Genomic DNA, 22,480 nt, shown 5'->3' with positions numbered 1-22,480 from the left:
ACCCAATTCTGCTTTAAAACACACTTGTTGTAGCATCTAAGCACCAAAAACTGCATGAGTGAGGTTTTGTTGTTGCATTATTAAAGTTGGCGAAGACATGGGAAGAACCACACAATCTCTTTTTGATATTAGACTGTTAAAGTGTGTTTTGTAAAAGAATACCTGCATGTTTCACCTGAATATAAGCCACTGCATGAGAAACATCATAACTGTACAAATCAGTGGGTGTGAAAAAGTAAAAGTGAGCTCCCCTCAGCGCCCAAAGTTCTCACCCTCACACCCACACTCTCTAGATGGCGGTAAAAAAGCAACACAGGGAACTGTGTCAAAGTGCTGACCTCAGTCCTTTAAATTATGTTCATGCATGCCTGACATGGCTTTCTAAGATTCACGTTTCTCAAGCGACTTAAATATATCACGTCTCTAGTATATTTTTCCGTGCCCCAATAAAAAAAGGAAGTGCTATTAAAAACGCTACACTGTGTGGTCACACAAGTCATAATAATTAGACAACGTCCCTTCATGCCTGGTGTGCGACCAGGCATGTTGGGACATTGCCCACTTCTTTGATACAGAGGAAAGAGAAGACAAAAAAAAAAGAAATGCACATCTGAAAAAAAAGGAGGAAATTCTGGGAAATTTGGTTGCCTCACAAAGTGCACGTCATTTCCTCCTATGACAAATGTGTGGTTTCTGTCTTTTAAAAAAGTTTTAAAGGAGTGTGATTATGACGAGTCCGTGCAATTTGCCTGTGATACTGAGTGGAGAATGAATGGTCATGTAAAGAGCATGCATTTTCAACAGTTTATGGAACCAGCAACAAGTAAGTTTATTTACATCTACTTTTCTATTAAATATTTTTTATAAAGGTGCATCTTTTCTTGTAAATGTGCACATTTTTGTGGTTATTTTTCACTGCCTTGCACCAGTTGTGAAACTGACTCAAGTTTCATATTCAACTGTCTCACAGTTTCTGAGCACAGCCTAGTTATTGTCATGAAGTAATTAGATTTTAAACTGTTTGGAGAATCTGGCCAGTATTTAAAGAATCTGACAAAGTTTGTTGCATCTAAACATAATTACAGATTGTTTCTATATAATGTCTGTGCTGATATTAAAGCAGACTTCTGTTGTTCTCTTTTGACTCTGCTGAGTATTTGAGAAGTCTATTTTTGTCACCCCTGCCTTCCACTTGTGGCTTTGTTACAATGAAGTTCCCCTCACCGCTGGGATGTAGGTTAACCTTAACTGACCAGTTCCTTTCTCCGCAGCATTACTCTCTCTCCTGCTGGTTATGGCTGTTGATTCAACAAGAACTGTGGCAGCGAGCAGAAACCAGCAGTGTGGGAATTCTCTGCAGCAGACTTTGAAGCTCACCAGACTCATACAGAAGGAATCCGTTGACCTAATCAAAACATATGTGAGTATAGGCATAAAAGTGCTGTATCTTATTTTGCTTTGTTAAATCCTCATCTGCTTGTTCAGTACTCCACCCTGCTTTGAAAATGTCCCAGCTATTCATGCTCCTCTTTTTAAGATGTGTGGCTTAATTAGTGTTTGATTTCTGTTTTTGCAGAAAGCCTCTCAGGGAGAAATGTCAGAGCTCTTCTGCAAGGTGTCAGTCCCAGACGTCCCTGATCCCAACATCTCCGGCATGGAGCCCTCGGAGAGGATAGTGAGCATCTACACACATCTGCAAGACTTCTTCCCGCATTTCAAACGGGTGTATGAGCAGCAGACGGACTTACAGTCACCCACCAGCCCACTGCTGACCCAGCTTAGCCGTGTGACAGCTCGCAGCAGGAACCTGGCTGCCCTCATAAACAGCTTCTATCAGAGCCTCTTCCCAAACCTGCCTTTACCAGAGCCAGTTGGACGGCCGACGACGCTACCTCCACCTCAGAACGTCTTCCAGCAGAAGGTCTACGGCTGCGTGGTCCTGAAGAACTACAAGGAGCTGGTGTCGAATGTTTCTCGGGAACTGAGGACTCTGAAAAGCAAAGTGTGCGGAAGGAGGACACAGAACACATTCTTCTGAGGATGACCTAAGGCTGGCCTTAGACAGTTAGTGTTCAACAACACTTGTACTCACTGGGTTGATAAAGACTTTTCAAGATGTGTGAGTATGAAGGTGGCGGGTACATCGGTGTAAAAAAGCCTATTTATGGTATTTAATATTTATTTTGTTGTTTCTGAAAAGAGGAATGTTTTTGAAAGAGTGTGAAGGTGTCTCCATGTGAGTTATGTATATTTAATTTGTCTAATATGTTATGTAAGGTTCTACTTTGCTGATGTAAACTTATTTGCTGTATGCAGAATTATTAAAAGATACTTTGCAGCTGTACTTCTTTATGATCTTCATTTCTTAGTGTGGTTGCATCAATAATGTACAGTGTCAGCAACATGGGAGTGTCTGGAAAAAAAGACAATCTCCACAACAGATTTTTAAGCACTGCATGTGTCTTCTTATTTGCCAGACTCGGTTGGAGTAACAAAATACCCATTTCCACACTTTTAACAAAGATTTTCCGTGCAAAACATGTAAAAAATATATACAAAAATAGTCACATTTGTGCTGGAAGCATCATGTGCCTTGTTCTGCAAAGAATAAGTCCATCAAGAGGGGTTAAAAGAAAATCAGGAAGCTGCTGAGACGCTGACTGTGTGATATCAGCTCAGAATGACGCATGTGTTCAACACAAGGCAGTATCGGATAGGAAAGATTTCATGAAACTGGCGGGCTGTCTGGCCAGTCACAAGGTGTGGGTGTGTGTGGGTCAGATAACTGTATGTGTTGTTTGTGCACTTGCATCCTCATATAGCTGGAGATGCAAGTGTGTAAAAGGTGGGATGGGGAAAACAGAAGAGAAGTTGACATTTTGCAGAAAACCCCTTTTTTTAAATAGATGTATGACAGACACTGCACGGCAACCCATCATCTCAATACGCGTTTATATATATATGCAACATAGACACCAAATATTTTAGCTGTAATTAAGTAATGCTTAACTAAACTTTCCTCAGATCACAAGCTCGCAGGAAACTGGAAGTAGATGGGGGATTCACTCTGGGTCATGAATCAAGTTCCCTGTTATAACTTGGCGTTATTTAAAGCGCAAACACAGAGGGTACCTCAGGGCAACAGTCATTCTTCACTCTACATTATTCATCCATTTTCACTGCCCACTTAGTGCTTAACAAGACCACAGAGAGCTGTGATGTCTACCCCAGCAGATACAGTGCTTGTGAAAATGCAGACACCTTGGACTTGTCACAAAACGACCCTGTAAAACACTCTAATCCACCTGACTTGGAGAAACTCCAGCTAACCTGCATAGTTTTAACACCAGCAGGGGAGAACATGCAAACCCCAACAGAAGTGGACCGGTCTGCAGACTGAACCCAGGACCACAGATCCACCTGTTATCAGCACATCACAGTGAACATGTGTCGACTTCTGCACAGTTTGTCAAACTTTTCCTGACCTTGGAAACAAAGTCAAGAAAAAACTCACTCTAACTTGCATTGTTTTCCATCAGGTATTCCCATTGAAATGACATTAAAAACAAGACAATGAGTCTACAGCCATGCTATGTTCACCATCTTAGTTTAGTGTGTTTGCATGCTAATGTGCTAATTAGCACTAAACACAAAGTACAGCTGAGGCTGGTGGGAATGTCTTTGGTTTTACAGGTGTTTGGCCATAAACCAGAGTATTGAAACAAATTAAACTTGTGACCTGATGGTGGCGCTAGATGTAAGGGGATCACCAAGGTTATTGCAATTTATCCTGAGGGGACACAATGTTTAGATCTAATTTTATGGCAGTTTATCTAATATTTTAAGATTTCAACCTCATGATAGCACTACAAAAAAAGTCAGGGGATTACCAATATCATGAGGATGCATCATCTGGAAACCATGAATCTTAACTGTTTTTTGTGCCACTCCCTCTGGTATATACCTGAAAATATTTCACTGAGTAAGGGGAAACTTTGACCTGCTTGTGGCATTAGAGGACAATCAGATAATCATGAAAGTGGGTAGAATTTATCCTCTGAGGACTTTGACAATCCATCACAAATTTGATGGGAATCCCTCCAATAGTTGTTGAAATATTTCTGTCTGAACCAAAGACAAATATTGGCATTTCATGTGTCATTAAAACTGTGCACTTGAATCTCCTACATTCTAATTCCTCCTGGGTGGGCAATATACCAATATTATATCAATATTGTGAAATAAGACAAGACATTCTCTTAGATTTCTGATATCTTCATATCCTAAGTGTTGTCTTTTTCTGGTTTTAAACGCTGCATCACAGTAAAGTGATGTCATTTTCGGAACTTACCAGACAGTACTACAATTTCACATAACCCACTTAGTCATTATATCCGCATTACTTATGATTTATCACATCACATAAAAATCCCCCGTGGCGGTGGCGTGTCTTCCTCAAAGCTCAGGTCCTCTACCAGAGGCCTGGGAGTTTGAGGGTTCTGTGCAGTATCTTAGCTGTTCCTAGGACTGCACTCTTCTGGAAAGAGACCTCAGATGTTGGACCTGGACTCTGTTGGAGCCACTCTCCCAGTTTGGGGGTCACAGCCCCGAGTGCTGCGATTACCACTGGCACCACTGTTGCCTTAACTCCCACATCTTTTCAAGCTCCTCTTTCAGCCCTTGGTGTTTTTCAAGCTTCTCGTATCCCTTCTATCTGATGTTGCTTTTGCTCGGGATTGCTACATCTATCACCACTGCCTTCTTCTGTTGTTTGTAGATCAACACAATGTCCGGCTGGTCATCAATCATCTGTTTGTCCATCTGGATCTGGAAGTCCCACAGGATCTTAGCTCGGCCTTTCATAACCACCTTAGGAGGCGTCTTCCATTCTGACCTTGGGACTTCCAGCCCACATAGATGTTCCTGTACACTACACTGCACGCTGCCTTTTTAACCTGCTGTTTTAGTGTTTTAGGTGGATCCTGTCGCACATTTACAGCGACATTTCTCCACAGAACCAGAGAAAGATGACCATACTGAAAACCAGATCTATTTACAATATGACTGTCCACGAAAGAAGACACGCAGGCAATTAAAAATCTGAACCACAGTTAAATAGGTCATATTTTATTGCAAAATGTGGACAGCTTTACAAAGAAAAAGCCTAAATGATACAATGACAACTTTAAATGTATGAATTGTAATTCAGCTTATGAGCACCTGCACTAAATGACCCAACATGTGCCATGCTTAAAAGCACTGCATTGTACATTATTCATTTCCTAACTTAAAAACACCAACTAAAGAAATGACATAGGAATATTTTTAATGCATCAGGTGCAGGTTATTTATCATCCATCATGCTTTACATGTTTTGACCTGTGGAGGGCAGTATACACCCATGACTGAACACATTGCACCACAGTGCTGATAGGTATCTTTGGACATTCTAGACAGTCTGTCATTTGGCATTTACAGGAAATATTAAAACATGAAGTGAAAGTTTACATCCAACACACAACACAGTGACTCAGTACCTGTTCATACAGTGATGCAAAGAGCTGGGGACAAAATAAACAGGTACTGATGACAGCTTTATTATTGATAGTGACACTAGAGATGGACAAGAAACATGAGGAGAGAGACCTCCCAACTGCATTTATTCTTAAAGTGCTTTCACACTGATTTTTCTTTTTCACCCCAACTTGCCTGTTAATGATTGTGGACCTTAATGAAGACTTAAATTAGATTATTGTTCTTTATGATGTTGCTAATAAATCTGTATATTTGTTGCATTATAAGTTGGATTACAGAGGGTCTGCTGTTTTACGGGCAATTAGGCCACACCTTTTACCATCAAGCATCTTAAACAAGGATGAAACAGATACTGCCTTCAAGCATTTAATCTTGCATGACAGCACTCCCGTTTCCTTTTTATCAGAACTACATAATGAACTGAAGTCAGATCTGTTTCGTGGGGTTTTTATTGTGCAAATGTCGTGTGCTGAGCATGCACCAAGTGTCACCTTTGTTACATGAATAAAAGGCATTTCAAATGATTGTATTGCTATTATTAGACACACCCATATATATTTAAAGACAAACCTTTATATCCCTGAATATTAAGAGTTATTGATTTATGGCATTGACATTTATAAAGGTTCTTCGAGCATCAGTGTTTGCATGCATAGTGATACTGTCTGTTCCTTCAGATATCTGATTATTGCTTAGTTCAGCTACAAACAGGCTGATTGCTATTTGACTGATATTCTCATATTATTGCTTACAGTTTAATGAACTACTTCTACACCTGCAGCATACATGTTTCCATTGTATTTGCATAGTTATTCAAACATTAGTAAGGCAATATTATTCACTGCAAGCGACAAACTGGAAACAAAAGACGGTGAAGCCATATATATGCGTCTTCAGAGTTTTCCCAAAAGTCACTGCATAGTTTAGTGTACCAGCCTCACTTGCACAAGGTTGTCGTGTCCATATTCAAAAAGCGAATGTTCATTTTTGATTCAATCTCAAAGCCCTTCAGCAACTAAAGACAAAAAGCAAACAAAACAAAAGGTTTTTATGTTGTTTAAAATGTATTTTGCTATTAATGTCACAATGAATGTGTTAGGACTGATTCTACTTAGGGTTGGAACTAAATATTTATTTATTTAGTTACATGCACTTTCAAAGTATGGTAATTAACCATTAAATAAGAGTATGTAGTGGTTATCAGTGTAGCAGATACTATATATGTTAGAAGCCTCAAGCTACGAAAACTAGCATGTTCAGAATGTTGTCATCAGCTATTAAATGGCTGTGACTTTCATTATGTGACAACATGTACATGAGCTGACTTTGACATCAGGAGGCAGAGGGGATGATGGATGGCGTGACACAAGATGGCTGTCAAACTGCAACACAGGTTGTTCATGAGCAAGACATCGAGATGTGTTCAGAGGTGTTTGTGGCCCCACAGTGCAGCATTTCTGCCCCCAAAACTGGTGTTATTTTTACAACCTGTGACTGTGTTTTCAGTGGCGTTTCTGCCCCTAAACATGGATACATTTTAGGGACCTATCGCTGTGTTACCAGTGGTGTTTCTGCCGCAAAATGTGGGTGATTTTTAAGGGATTTGTCACTACATCTTCAGTGGAGTTTCAGCCCCAAAAGGTGGGAGTTTTTTTTTTTTTTTTTGCAAGTTGTTGGTGCATTTACAGCTGTGTTTTTGCTCCAAACATAGGCCTTTTATTAGTAAATTGTTGCTGCTTTTCCAGCAGGATTTCTGCCTTCAGTGTGGGCGTTTTATAACGACACATTGTTGCGTTTCCAGTTTCATTTGTGCCCCCAAACATGGGTGTTTTTTAAGGAACTGTCACTGCATTTCCAGTGGGGTTTCTGTCCCCAAACATGGATGTATTTTAGGGACCTATCGCTGGTGTTTCTGCCCCAAAATGTGGGTGATTTTTAAGGGACGTGTCGCTGCATTTCCAGCGGAGTTTTAGCCCCAAAAGGTGGGAGATTTTTAGCAAGTCATTGCTGCGTTTACAGCTGTGTTTCTGCTCCAAACGGGTGTCTTTTTTTTTAGCAAGCCAGTGTGGTGACATCAGCGGCATTTCTGCCCTTCAGTGTACGGTCTTTTTTTTTTTAAAGTAAATTGTTGTTGCTTTTCCAGCAGGGTTTCTACCCCCCAACATTTTTTGTTTTTTGGGGACTCATCGCTACATTACCAGTGGTGTTTCTGCCCCCTAACGTGGGTCTTATTAAGGCAAATTATTGCTGCATTTCCAGTGGTATTTGTGCCCCCCAACATGGGTGTTTTTTAGCAACACATCGTTGCGTCAGACACAATTCTGCCCCCAGAACTTGCATTTTTTCAGGGATCTGTAGATGTATTACCAGTGGAGTTTCTGCCCCCTAACATGGGTGTTTTTTAGGAATTGTTGCTGCATTTTGAGCAGGGTTTCATCCCCAAAGGATAGCATTTTTTTTAGCAAGTCATCACTGTGTTTCTGCCCCAAACGTTTTTTTTTTTTAAGTAAGCCGTTGCAACATTTCCAGCAGTTTCTGCCCCTAAAGGTGGGCGATTTTTTATAGCAAGTGATCACTGCATTTACAGCTGCATTTCTGCCCTCAAACATTATATGCTAAAACATGGCCTTTCTTAATCATAACCAAGTGTTTTTGTGCCTTAACATAACCACACATTAACAACAGCTTTGCTGAGACATAAAGTTTTGCCAGCAGCCATTTAACAGGGTGATAATGGCACTCTAAACATACTAGTTAGTGTAGTAGGAGCCTTCTAACCTACATCTACAACACTGACAACCACTACTAACACCCATTTAAGAGTGATAACATTAAAAATGAGTGAACCAGCTAAGAAAGTAGTTTTAGCAGACATTTATATAATAGTGTGTGTGTTCTGTGTACCAACCTTAAGGAAATGCTCAAATGTGATTCCCTCATAGAATTCATCAGGTTCCTGCATGTGGAAAAGGCAAGTTACAGACAAACAGTGAGTAAAAAGTAATGTTATCTTGAGTTATCCTCCAGCTGCTTACATACCATGTGACCCATTGAAATACTGGCCACCTCCAACATGGCTGCATCAGCAATGCTTTTGGCTGTGTCCTTCTCCAGTGTCTCGCTAAGAGATAACAGCTCCTCCACCACCTGGACAGAAGTGAACAAGTTACAATAAAATTATATTACTACAATGGCTGCAACACTAAAAATCCCTGATCTGATATGGCTTGAGGACAGGAAATGCCTCCTCTCTTGCCTCATTAGTTTGCAGTTGTGTTGCAGAAAGGCACTTGACTCTCAAGTGTTGGAGGGGTGATGCTAACCAAATGTGTGTTAGATATCTTCCTCCTACCACAGACAATCTGCACCTTCAATCACCTTCAAAATTCATCTGAAAATGATCGAACGATGCTGATAAGAGCAGAAAAAGATAACAGTAAAACCCACATGATGAACTCATGATGATTTCCTCAGACTGTGAGTCCAGACTGTTGTAACCGTCACCGTCACCGCCTAAAGGTCATTAACAGATGTATTTTTGTCAGCAGAAGTGAGAGGAGGCTTACGTGTCTGTATTCCTCAAGTGTTATCGTCCCATTGTTGTCTGTGTCGTGCATGTTGAATAAAACTGCGGAGAAAAGAAGCAGCTATCAGTTCAGCAGCTGTGTGTCAACCACAGATAATGTCAAGCATGTGATCATGTGATCTGAGTACACACATCTCAGTTTCTCCTTCCTGACGCTCTCGCGCTGTTCCTCTGTCATTTGCAGTGACGGGGGCCTGAAATGGGACATGACCACCAGGAACTGCTCAAAGCCGATCTCCTCAACCGTGCCCTCGACGTTCTGCCGAAAGTTTCTAAAGAAATAAAGACATCAGCCTTCAGGTTGTGCAGTTCATACACTTGAAGCAAACTTTTGACTATTAGCTTAATATGTATTTCAAGTTCAGGCAGCTTTCAAACCATCTGTCACTGTACCTCCTGTCAAAGAAGGCCTCTACGATCTGCGCCCGGATGGGATTGCAAGCTAGATCTGGAATTCCATTGAAGTGATCTCTCCTGAGGGTGGAATAAGGAGTGGCATACGCTATCATCAGATACTCTAATATATAATCATGGCCACAAGTTGCAAGCCGTATGTGCAGACGTAAAGCCTGTTAGGCGGGTTTCCACTTCCAAGGAAAGCTGATGAGACGCCAGGATGGTTTGCTTAAAGAAATAAATCCAATGACAACAGAAGGGAAAGCTGAAGGTGACACTGAGAAATTCAGTTCAGTGCTTGAAAAATTATTAAAACAAGCTTACCGCAGAGTTTCTTCTTCGTGGCTCAGCTGCTTGAATCTTTTGTGTAAGATTCTGATCTGTTCCAGTGAGACTGAAAACAACAGTGAGACACAAAGCACATGTATTAGAGTCATTTTCACAGTATGTTTGTTGACTGTCTGATGGTAATAGCTCTTTAATCACCCACAAGTTTTACTGGAGGCTTTCAGGAGAGCGGATTTGAATATTCACATGCTATGTAAAACACTTGGCTGCTGTCTGTCACCTGCAGCTATATCACCTCTTTCAGACGAGGCTACAGGTGCATCAAAGTAGCTGTTGTTGCATGTAGCAAACAGTCAAAATAGACATGTCCGCTCTTAAATTGTTCTGTCAAAGCTGTCAGAGCAGTGTCTGATCTATTATTAACAGCACCTCCATCTGTAAACTGGCTAAAGTTACACTTCCATTCACTTACAATGTGAATTATTCAACACTGCTGCACCACACAGACTGGTTCTCCTCATGCTTTACATATGTACTTATAGACTAAAGGCAAATAATGATCATGTGTTTACATAACATGTGTCATAGGCTAAGGTTAAAATGGTCAGATTTCCCCTTTAAGGTTAAAATTAGGCTGAATTAAAATCACATTTCCGGTGCGGTGAGCTCATGTTTTGACACATCCTACATGTCCGACTGATGTCTTAATAAAACTAAACGCTTAACGCCAACGCAAACACCAATGGTGACTACTTACAGCCGGTCTTTTCCGCCAGATCAACGTATTCTTGTTGACCAGGTAAGGACTGCAGCGCACCCATGCCTCTTGGATGGTTGATCGTACCGGAACCGGAGACAGGTTAGAGATGAGCCGAAGTGTTGGAAATGAAAGACAGGCTATGTCAGAGGATCATGTCTCAGACTGATCCATCTCCACCTGAGTATATGTATGACACACCTGAAGACGGCGCTTCTGTTCCCTGTGCGGTCGCCGGACAGGTCTCATCCTCTGCAAACCGTGTGCAGGCTACTTCCGCAACTACCGTCCGGGTGACGACACACATTGAGGAACAACAGGCTGCAGTTTGAATTATTTATCCAGACTGTTTATTTATTCAGAGGCTGCGACTATTGAGTGTGTTTGTTTGGACTGTACCAGGCAGGGGAGGTGGAGAGTAAGAAGAGGCTCTCAGATATCATAACACAGGCTTAGGTGACTGAGAGATGAGAGATAGTGTTTCAAATTTCAATTTCATTTAAAGATGGGATTATTTGTATATATTCATGCAATGAATGACTAGCATAATTTAGGCTTTGATTTTAATCCTGCAAGCTCCACAGGTGCACCCACCTGTTTTTATTTTTGCAACAAAACTCAAAAAACACAGACTGTACAACCACAAAACCTAATTTTAAAGGGACAGTTCAACCCCCAAATCAAAAGTGGCCTATATATTTTCCTCTTACCTTTGTTGCTGTTAATGAGATGTTAAAGGGACAGTTCACCCCATATCAAAAATGCAAATTTTTCCTCATACATGTAGTGCTATATATCATATATCGTGATTGTTTTGGTGTGAGATGCAGAGTGTTGGAGAAATCATCTGTAGAGATGTCTGCCTTCTCTCAAATATAATGGAACTAGATGGCACTCAGATTTTTTCTCTCACAAGATCTCAAAAACACATATGATGAATTCAACAGCAAAGTCTCTTTCCAGAAACCATGACCTGGTTACTCAAGATAATCCAGGAAGGAACAGACATTACGACACAGCCAAGGAGGACACCATTAATGTTTACATCTTGTGCTGTCACAAGCATGAACCTCTTGCCCATGTTTCCCTCTGTGCAGTGATACTGGACAAGACGTACAATATTTTTCTTTGAGGCGATTTTGTTGCTATAAAAATGTGCCATTTTTATATTGGGTTGTACAATATGAGAATATGAAAACAATCTCACCTCAAGGTTAATTCAGTAGCCGTCTAAAAGCTTTCACTAATATCCCATGATCTGCATTCACAGTTGGAGTTTTCCACTTATCACAGAAATATTCAACTTTATAATTTTCGCTTCAAGAACTTTCTCATGTTGGCTTAAAGGGAAACTTAAGCATTTTTCATCCGGGCTCTATTTTGTCCAAGTGACTGATGGTAACAACAGTTTTTTTAACTGGTCCAGTACTGAGTGAGAGCGCTGCAGCCAGCAGCCACAAAACAGGCTGCAATATAACCCTTTAGAGCAATAACACATCATCAGTATATGTCCACTAAAAGTGCTTGTTTTTGCCACTGACAGGCTCAGATTGTTACTGTAAGTGTCTGACAACATTATGGAAAGGACCCTACTGAGTAAAGTAAAATGTACCTCTTGCTCTTTTGCTTGATCTGGTCTGTTTGTTAGTGTCTTCCTGCAACAACTCTCACAAGACTTCAGAACAATACTTCACCTTGAGAAAGACATTGCTAGACACAGTAACAAACAGACTGGATCAAGTAAAAGGTAAAGAAAAATGTTTTATTTCTTTGTCAGACACCTATAATAATGTGAGCCTGTCAGTGGTAAAAACAAGAACTTTGAGTAGACATACATTGGCAGCCCTGAAGGATTACATTGTAGCCCGTTTTGCGGCCCCAGCGTTCTCTCACTACGGGACCACTTTCAAAAATTGCTGTTACCATAAGTCACTTAGACACAAAAACATGGAAGAATAGGTCTATGTTGAAAAGCACTTAAGTTTCCCTTTAAAAGTTGAGGTTCAAAGTTCATTGTTGACCTTGATATGATTAAAACTGTCAGCTGCTGTTTCCTGTGTCAAGAACAAAGTTTGACCCTTCATGACAGAAGAAGGTTGAACATTGTGCAGTGTTAATTGTAGCGTGCTGCAAGACTGATGACTTCCTGCATCTTGATCTGGAAGTTGAAGTCACTGTAGAAATTCAGAATTAAACAGCATTTTCTTGTATTTTTTAAAAAAAGGAAGTTTTAACTTGTGATATCCGATTCTGACTGCATGACTGAACCTGTTGTCAAAACCTCCAGAGTGTGACAAATTTGACAATCTGCGTCCACTATCAGTCCCTGTGCATTGCACTGGCTCAGATTTCACGTCTGCTGGGCAAAAAAATGCTGCTGCATTGGTTTCAACCATCAGGTGTGTTGCATATCAGGCCACTGTTCTCTGGATAAAAATCTGTTGTGACATTTGGGGTGTGGCCTGAAGAACAACAAGTCTGAATGCTTCAAACCACAGAGGAGTCAGCAGTTAGCAACAGGTTTGTCCCCTGTGTGAGTCACTGTTAAATAAAGAGCCAGACCACCTCAAATATGTCATTAACCGCACCACAAGCCCTGCAATTAGCTGCAGTGTTTTTCAACTGACTTTTGCTTGTCAGACAAACAGAAGGGGAAAAAAATCACATGAATTCATCCGTATGACCTTCCAGAGCTCAGGCAGGATTTGCACCTGTTGAACTATCAAGTGTTTGATTTTATCAAAAAATATTCCACTGATGTATCAAACGTTTATTCTATTTCTTGTATTTTTTTCTTGATTGAGTTTGTATTTCATCTTATGCAGAACTGCAACTTTGGGAAAATGTGTCCAAAAGACTATCTGCTATCTGAAATTTCCATAAATTATCACAGCCTGATGACTGCAGTCCTGGCTCTGGTATTTGAACTTTGAAAGAAACTTGTTCATAACAGGACTGTACGTGCAATCATTGACATAACAAAAGTTAAAAAAAAAGTTAGATGCTAAATATATTATTGATTAAAACTATATAGTACTAGGGTTCACCACATGGTGGTAGCATTTTGTCAACTATGTAACACCAGTATAGAGCGGTCATTTATCCCTGACGTCTGTTTTGTTTTCATCAGAGCACGGGTAAATAAAGAAGTGTGTGTGTGTGTGTGTGTGTGTGTGTGTGTGTGTGTGTGTGTGTGTGTGTGTGCGTGCGCATTAACAACCTTTTATTTGTTTCATCTCAGTCTAGGGTGGCATTTACGGCTCCATATAGTGTCATTCTCTGTGTGCATTGATTGTGTTTAATGCATTGTTAATCACAGGGTGTATCAGTATTTGTAAGGCGCAGTGTGAGTCTTTATTAAAGTATAATCAGCTGATCCCAACCTGTTCTACTCTGCAGCTGTTTCCAAAGCTGTCGAGCCCCACCGTCTCTAACTGTTGCATCCCCCAGTCATGAGCAATTAGGTATCACTGCTAATAGTGAATCAACAGGCGTTGTAAGGACAATAGCAGCACAGTTGAACAACAATAATCTTATCCTACTAGTCTCAGTTTCTTTACATTTCTCCTCAGTCAGATGTATTTGTTAAAAATATTCCTGCACAAAACTGTATTCACACCAGAGGATTGTTAGGAAATTGTCACTTTCAAAGCTCAAGACCTCAAATAGTTTTGCCACCTTCCCTTGTCCTCATAAACTGTCTATCAGGAAATATTAAAGCCCCGTTATGACACTTATCAGTTATTAAGTAAATGAAAGTGCGGTAATAGAACAGTGCTATATCGTGAGCACTGGGAGGTTACCAGAACTCTTTATACTTGTTACGATACAACTTGATTAATTCGAGTCCCCCCTCCTGATCGGCTTGTGAGAGCTCTTTATGCTCTCTGTGCTAATATTGTGTGACTGTGATAAAATGCAAACGGTGTCATAACATTTGTCCTTGCACTATACGGCCAGTTATCAAGTCAGGAGGGTAATAACTTGTTTTTGGGCCCCTTTGTTCCACCCTCCCCTCACTCCTACCCATAGATGCGGGAACCAACCATTACCTGTGATGCTGCAGCCCAGTCACTAGAAGAAAATGTTGATATTGCACGTTTCCACAAACTACAAATACGTTACAGTGTTTCTGAAGCGAGGTAGTATATGAGCTGATGTTGTCATTTGGAGGTGGCGGAGGTGGTGGATGGTATGACACCTAGGCGAGATGCCTATAAAGCTGCAGACGACTCTTCGAGACCAACAAACAGCATACCCAGTTGTGATTTAGAGTTATTGCTGTGTTTCAAGTGACTTTTTAGGCAACGTCAAATGGATGTTTTGTAGTAAACCATCATTCTTTTTCCAGCAGAGATAGTGCCTCAAAAAGTGATTGCTTTGTACAGAGATATTGCTGCTTTTCCTGCCTGCATTGTGCCCCCAAAACCAGGTATATCAAACCAAAACATGATCTTTCCTTAACCATATGCAAGTTGTTTCTGTGCCTAGACCTAACCACACATTAACCATTGTTAAAACATAAAGTTTCAACGTATCTGCTACATAATAACATACAAATGGAACATATTTGTGGTCTCACGAGTGGATGCTGGAACGCTTCTTGGCCCTACGTTTTCTGTGTGCCATTGATTAAACATTACTGTGTTTAAGAATTTGCGACACATGAGCACAATAACTAACCAACTAAAATTAAGTCCTCCATTTTGACACATTCTACAAGACAGAGACTCAAGATCAAGATTGATAAGAGTTGATATTGTGCTTTGTTGGTGCAAGTTCTTCAGGGTTTTTGGAGACCACTGGGTCTGGGATCCCAGGGAAACTGAGCGCTTTGTGAAGTTGGTTGATCCACGCCTTGTGCAGTAAAACAACTATTAGCAGTTTTAATGGGCTCAACCACAAATCACTAAAACCCAACAGCTAGCTGGGGCCCTTGTGTGTGGAGTTTGCATGTTCTCTTCCTGTCGGCGTGGGTTTTCTATGGGTTCTCCAGCTTCTGTACAGTCCTAGACATGCACATTAGGTTGATTTGTGACTTTAAATTGCCTGTAGGTGTGAATATAAGCGTGATTGGTTGTCTGTTTCTATGTGTCAGCCCTCTGATAGTCATGGTGACCTATCCAGGGTACACCCTTCCTCTTGCCCAGTGTCTGCTGGGATAGGCTCCAGCCCCCCGTGACCCTGATTAGGTTGAGTGGTTACAGATAATGAATGAATGAATGAATGAATTAACCACTAACTGTAGAGTAGATTATATCTTTGCATACAATTAAAAACAGGTGAATGCACAAGGTCATATTCCTCATGTTAAATAATGGACCATGACATATTGTGGATTTAGTTTTGGTCTGTTTTGTTAAGCCATTTAGAATATGAGCAACCCATCAATAAAAAATAATATAGCTTCTAAATGTTTCAAATTGTTTAAATATTGGTAAGGCATGGGCCTCTGGAAGCTGGGAATAAATTCAAAGGGTATTCATGGTTGAAGGAGGTTGACCAAATCAGAATATATTCCAATATTTCTCCTGTAAGCAGGGGAACTGATGCATCTAGTTGTCCACAATCAATCTGGCCTGCAAAAAAACAATAACAACAATTTTCTTTTCTTTATCAGACTCTGCCCTTGAAATGTTCTTTCCCATAAAATTGTCTCACTTGCAGCGCGTTGTGTTTGTGTGCATTGTAACTATTACTGAGCGCACCACGTTTGATGGCTTGAAATTGATTTGAATAAAGACTCCGCTTCAGAGGGAGGGGAGGGGGAGGAAAATAAGGAGGTGTCTGTTATATACGGAGACAAAAAGGGGCGGAAAAGCGTGGCCAAGGAGAGAGGGCAGCCTGAGCCTGTTTTGCATGCACGGGGGCTTCTGTGGGAGAAGGAGTTGACAGGGCGCCGCAGTGCTGCCTCCAGCTCTCAGACAACAGCTGCTCAGAAAGAGGAGACGTCCTGAGGGTGCTGCGACATGTCTCGCTCTTTCTCCATCTCTCTTTTCACCTGTCTGCCTCTTCCTTTCACCAGAACAGAAATACGCTTGATACATGTGCCTCACACTGCCTTCTCCACATCCACACACACCATATTCTCAATGACACACACACACACACACACACACACACACACCAAATACACTCACATCGGGGCATGAGATTCATAAGAAACTGGCAGGCTGCCTGCACTCAAACAAAAACACAAAATAAACCAGGTAAAGATGAATTTTTGATGGAATCTGTTGTTTGTTCTGCTCACTTGGAAAGGTGTTGATGAAGAATAATTATCAGTTTAATGGATGTGAAATATTCGTCCTCTGCTGTTTTCCGAGCTGCTGATGACAGAAATTCAACTAGACGAGCCTTTGCATTAACATCAAAAACTCATTTTGGTGTAATTTGGTTACTTATGAAGTTTGCGTGATAGCTTTTGATCCATTTCCTCATGCAAAGAATAGAAAACCAATTTCAGCTGAGTGATTTTATCCACAACCTGAGAAACACACACTGCAATATTTTTTATTTTTATTGTCCCCAACATTGTGTTTGAAAGTGCTGCCTTTATATTTCACAATAACATTGGAAGATTGTTTGATATGACAGCTCACATTTAATTTAAGATTGATGAAACCTTTTCCTCTTAGACAAAAGCTCATTAAAGAAAGACTCTGTAACAATATTTTAAGTTTTCCTACTTAGTATTCATAATGAGTATTCACACATGTAGTAAATGGTTTATAAGACACAATAAAATGTAGTTGTAAGCAGATATTTATTCATATATTTGTCAACAACTGTAACTCATCCTGTGGACATGCATAAGCGGAGGGTGTATGAAAAGATAATGAAAGACAATATAGTAAAACACAAGTTCAGGCTAATATTATAAAATGTGTCTTCATATGAGAAGTCATAATTGCCAAAAAAAAATACTGTACATTAATAAGCATACAAGTACATTATAGGGTTTAATAAACCATGAAATAAATATTTGGATTCTGTTTGTAAATGCTAAACAGGAGGTCTAAAGTGAAGCATCAATCTGTGGTGCCTCTGAAGTTTTTTCTTTGAACCTTTAAAGTCACTGTTTGTAACTTTTATGAAAATAGATTTGTGTCACATTCACTGAAACTGTCACTATACTCTTAAAAAAGTACAAGAGACAGATCGATCAAAAAAATCATGCGCCTTTTTCTATTACCTCTAATGGCATTTGTTAGAATCTACTGTGGTGTACCGAAAACCAATCAGAAATGAGGAGTCTCTAATGCAGCTGACAGTCAGTAGTCAAACTGTCCAACTAGGCAGGGCTGATCAAATATGAATCAGAAACATATTTTAGTGTACTGTTTAGCTGTAAAATGAGAAAGTGAAAACCAAGCACTGCCCACTTGCTGGAGCAAATTTTCTCATTTTGTAGCTTAACATCCATCCATCCATTTTCAACCAGCTTATCCTGGTTGCAGGCCAAGCAAAGCACCCCAGATGTCCCTCTCCCCAGCAACGCTTTCCAGCTCCTCCTGGGGGACCCCAAGGCGTTCCCAGGCCAGATTAGATATGTACTCCCTCCAACATGTTCTGGGTCTGCCCCGGGGCCTCCTACCTGTGGGATGTGCCTGGAACACCTCTATAACAGGAGGCATCCTGATCAGATGCCCAAACCACCTCAACTGACCCCTTTTGACGCAAAGGAGCAGCAGCTCAACTCCAAACTCCCTCTGGGTGTCCATGCTCCACACCCAGTCTCCAAGTCTGAGCCCAGCCACCCTTCTGAAACTCATTTCGGCCGCTTGTATCAGCAGTATCATTCTTTCAGTCATTACCCAGAGCTCATGACCATAGGTGATGGTTGGGATGTAGATGGACCAGAAAATCGAAAGCTTTGCCTTCTGGCTCAGCTCCATCTTCACCTCAACTGTCCGGCACAGCACCCGCATCACAGTAACCAGTACACCAAAATATGTTTCTTAAAACATCTGAGGTGAGACATTGGCAATGCCGCAACAGAATCTTGATTTATATTTGGTCAGTGCTGCCTAGTTTGACAGATTGACTGCAGTTCACTGAGCGACTGACGTGATTGACAGCTGCATTAGAGACTCCTCGGCTCGGATTGGTTGTTTTCATTCGCATGCGGTATAGGCCATTAGTAGCGCTACAAGGCGACAGAGTAGGCAGAGGAATATGATTTTTTTTTTCACAGATTTTCTGTCCCATTAAGTGCTGTTTGAATATAGAGACAGTTTCAGTAAATGTGAAAAATGTGTTATCTTTTCCTTAGATTAAAGCTACCAACAACAGCTTTAGTTTCACATTAATACAAATGAATTAATATAAATGAGCGCATTACAAATTTATGGATGGTATACACTAATATAGATGGGTATGAAATAAGACTGAGAAGCAAGCTTTTGTTTGGGCACTGTTAATTACTTTCATCACTTTTAGAGGTGACCCACTTTTGAAATCAAAACATCCAGACGGGGTGCTGAGAATTGAGTGAGACATAATTATCGTCCGTACCTCATGAGAAAGATTCAAGCAGGAAAATACCTTCTGTTTATGTGCCTGAAAAGAAAAAAAAAAAAAACACTTCACAAACAAAGTGTCCGACAGTGAGTGGGATGACAGTGCATGCAGTGTCATTGTAATCTTATCCTTATTCCAGTCCATTAGAGCAGGAAAGTCTTCTTTTTAATTGATAGAGGGATCAGATAAAGGACAGAAAAGTGTGTCTTTTTTTACTTTTTGCCCTTGGTTTGTCAATATAAAAAAGGGATTGCAGAGGCGTGGATGGGGCATGCTCTGATCTCCAGACAGAAAGAAATCAATTTCAGGGTACAAGCAGTTTAGAGACAGCCAAAGACAGAACTAAGTTACAGTGCAAGACAGTAAGGTTGTAGAAAGGTCGGTGAAGTTTTAGAAATATAAAAGTCATTATATCATGATCAGGAAGACTTTATTAAGATTAAAAAAAGAATCCATCAAAGCTATCCAGTTTCAAGTGATTGCAAAATGGTCGTTTCCTTAACAACTTGTTCCAGCTCCTCTGGGGGGAAGCCTCATCTCACTGAGGCCAGATGGGAGATTTAATCCCTCAAGTGTGTCCTGGCTCTGTTCTGGGGTGTCTTCCCAGTTGGTCATGCCTGAGAACACCTCCAAACAGAGCCTGGCATTTCCATTAGATGCCTGAACCACTTAAGCTGCCTTCTCACAATGCAAAGGGAGCAGTTGTTCAATGTTGAGGCTTTCCAGAATCATTGAGCTCTTTTTAAACCAGAGGGAGACCAGCCTCCCAGCAGAGAAACCTCATCTGCACTCTCATTCTTTCTGTCACTATCCAAAGCTTTGAGGATTTGATTGAGGACTGACTGGTAAAAACTGAGAGTTTTACTTTATAGCTCAGCTCTCACTTCACCGCCACATGCTCGTACAAAACCTGCCGGCCGCTGCCCCTAACTGATAATCAATCTCACAAACCCATCACTCTACAATACCTCACCTGAACTCCTCCACTTGTGGCAGCTGCTCCCTCCTCACCCAGATTCACCTTTTCCTGCATCACATTCAGCTTCAAACATCACCACAGAACATCGAAGGTCACAATCCTTTGAATCCAAAGGAGAGCGTCATCGGCAAAAAGCAGAAATGCCACCATAGTGTCACCAAATGTCATGTGACCCACATTTGAATTTGCATTCAACTCCATTTATTCTCAGCTTTATTATTGTTTGAAGTATATCACAAACTGATTCAATTAACAATGCTTTAATCGAACAGATAGCAGGACAGAGCCTCTAATGCCCAATTCAGACCAAAGATTTCCAACAGGACAAAACCATTGTTGCAGTGATGTGAACCGGCAGGTCTGAGCTTGACTTAAGCCGGCTGATGGTGCCACCTGCAACTCCGCCGGCAAAATCGCCATCAGTTGGTTTTAGAACTTAAAGCACATCATCTGTTTCAGCAGCCAATCAGCTTGCAGTGAAGTCCTCTGGTCAAGTCAAAATGACCGCAGATGGCGTGTTCGCTTGCTGCGGCAGGTGATCTGTCCCCGCTGAGCCTTCTGTTTCTATCTTAATAGTGTGCCGGTGTCGGACGGTGGGTCACCGCTCACTGTATGTGCTTATGGCCCTCACACACACACACACACATTCTCACTGACTGATTAATTGGCACTGGTTATTTATGTTATTGTAGCGTATTCATTATGAACACATTGCCATTTCATCACTACTACAAACGCAACCATAGCCAGTATTTCACTATCACTGTCCTTATTCATATTTTAAGAAGCTACAAATTATATTCAGCCACACAATAAGCCTGAATAGCTGAAAATCAGAAACGAAGTACGGAGGGTTGTTGCATAGAGATGATACACCATCTCATCTACTGTAGTTGCACTGGTGTAAACTGGCGGGTTTTTAGAACGTTACAGAATGGTGCATTGCAAGTAGTTGCCTCTTTCAACTTGTCTTATCCCAAATCTTTGGTCTGAACTGGGCTTAACGTTAGCCTGGACTCTGATGGCCTCCAGGACTGGCTTCCAGTCACTGGGGGAATACTTAATGGTGGGAACACAGTATTTTTTGAAACAGCTCAAACTAAAGTATCCTAGTCAGTTAATGATGTTCTTCTTGAGGCAGTTTCGGACCTAACGGTTCTGGGGAATCCCTGAGAGGAGCTCCCCTGAGAACTACATACCATCAAGGGCTTTTTTCATGTTTGCATTCGCACCATTAATAGTGACTTACTGCAAGCCGGCCAGTGGTTGGTATAGACAAGTCAAAATCGGTCATTTGTGCATTTTCTTACACTTTTTTTTGTTGTTGTTATGAGTTGTTGTTTGTGTTTGTGTTGGCTGCTGTTCACATGGCTAACAGGACTGTAAAATTTGCAGTTCCATGTGTTGCATTGGCTGTGTTTGACCAATCACTAAACGCCTATGTCATTCATGGTTCCTCGCGAGCTGGGAGAGTAACAACTCTGAAATAGGAGCTAAAATGTTCCTCAAAACGGTGCTGAACCACAATTGTTTCTTTCCGTGCACACTATTAAGCTGGGCCCTAGTGCATGCTATCATGCACATATTGTCTCATCACATGATCAGAGACTTGACATGGGATAACATCCATGTACATATTACCTAGCAATCATCATTACATATCTGTATGTAACAAAAATACCAAAGAAAATAAGAAATTCTAAATTTAATTTAACAATTTAATTGTTGATTTGTAGTTATAGAATAAGCATCTTATTTTGGAATATTTTTTTTAAAAAAAAGAAAAGAAAAAATAAACATGACAGATGGGTTTGCCCTTTTCAAGGGCAATTAAAGCAAATTGCACTGTTTTTCATTGACTTTGTCTTTGAACACAATTTTATCAAAGTGGCAATCACTCATAAGAGCCCATTCTCCACCCAACACATTGTTGGAGGGCCGACTCTCTCACGGGGGCCCAGTGGAACCGCACTGCCTGCACAGTCTATATTTACACCCCCAGAGCTGCTTTAAAATATTCTTGTCTTGCTGTTTTATATTGTATATTGTGATAATGCTGTGGCAATCTGTGTCTCCACCCTACTCTATGGCTGTGAAGCGTGGACCCTGTATCGCCATCACATCCATCAGCTGGAGAACTTCCACATCAAATGTCTCCAGCGCATCCTTGGAGTAACTTGGAGTAACAGAGAACTGGTACCAAGATGGCATGGAGGCCACTATTCTTCAATACCAACTGCGGTGGGTTGGCCACACCATCATGATGACAGAGGACAGACTTTCACGGCAACTGCTGTATGGTCAGTTACGCCATGGTCAGCGAACTGCAGGAGGTCAAAAGCGGAGATACAAGGACCAGCTCAAAACAACGCTCAAGAAGTGTGGGATACAGTACACACAGCTGGAAAGCACTGTC

The 22,480-nt window shown here is 41.0% G+C and overlaps 2 protein-coding genes across 2 annotated transcripts; one reads left to right on the top strand and one right to left on the bottom strand.

Annotated features, from left to right (window-relative positions):
* The first annotated feature begins 596 nt into the window (after positions 1-596).
* On the top strand, positions 597-2,441 carry m17 (IL-6 subfamily cytokine M17). The gene is made up of 3 exons (XM_049604293.1): positions 597-823; positions 1,272-1,420; positions 1,577-2,441. Exons 1-3 carry the CDS (start codon positions 676-678, stop codon positions 2,036-2,038), a joined length of 759 nt encoding a protein of 252 aa, XP_049460250.1. The 5' UTR covers positions 597-675; the 3' UTR covers positions 2,039-2,441.
* Positions 2,442-5,123: 2,682 nt separating this feature from the next.
* tescb (tescalcin b) lies at positions 5,124-10,836 on the bottom strand. Its single transcript, XM_049604729.1, has 8 exons — positions 10,563-10,836; positions 9,842-9,911; positions 9,515-9,595; positions 9,254-9,393; positions 9,102-9,163; positions 8,575-8,682; positions 8,444-8,491; positions 5,124-6,550 (listed from the first exon to the last, which is right to left on the bottom strand). Exons 1-8 carry the CDS (start codon positions 10,624-10,626, stop codon positions 6,473-6,475), a joined length of 651 nt encoding a protein of 216 aa, XP_049460686.1. The 5' UTR covers positions 10,627-10,836; the 3' UTR covers positions 5,124-6,472.
* Positions 10,837-22,480: the final 11,644 nt, after the last annotated feature.

Source organism: Epinephelus fuscoguttatus, linkage group LG18 (assembly GCF_011397635.1).
Source record: "Epinephelus fuscoguttatus linkage group LG18, E.fuscoguttatus.final_Chr_v1".
Lineage (NCBI taxonomy): Eukaryota > Metazoa > Chordata > Actinopteri > Perciformes > Serranidae > Epinephelus > Epinephelus fuscoguttatus.
The sequence above is the reverse complement of the archived record's forward strand: the minus strand, read 5'-3'. Positions and strand labels throughout refer to the sequence as shown.

Coding starts and splice junctions, on each gene's coding strand:
- m17 (XM_049604293.1), top strand. CDS start 676: ATGACAAATGTGTGGTTTCTGTCTTTTAAAAAAGTTTTAAAGGAGTGT. Junction 824..1,271: donor GTTTATGGAACCAGCAACAA/GTAAGTTTATTT, acceptor CTTTCTCCGCAG/CATTACTCTCTCTCCTGCTG. Junction 1,421..1,576: donor TTGACCTAATCAAAACATAT/GTGAGTATAGGC, acceptor CTGTTTTTGCAG/AAAGCCTCTCAGGGAGAAAT.
- tescb (XM_049604729.1), bottom strand. CDS start 10,626: ATGGGTGCGCTGCAGTCCTTACCTGGTCAACAAGAATACGTTGATCTG. Junction 9,912..10,562: donor TCTGGCGGAAAAGACCGGCT/GTAAGTAGTCAC, acceptor TGTTGTTTTCAG/TCTCACTGGAACAGATCAGA. Junction 8,492..8,574: donor GTATTTCAATGGGTCACATG/GTATGTAAGCAG, acceptor TTCCACATGCAG/GAACCTGATGAATTCTATGA.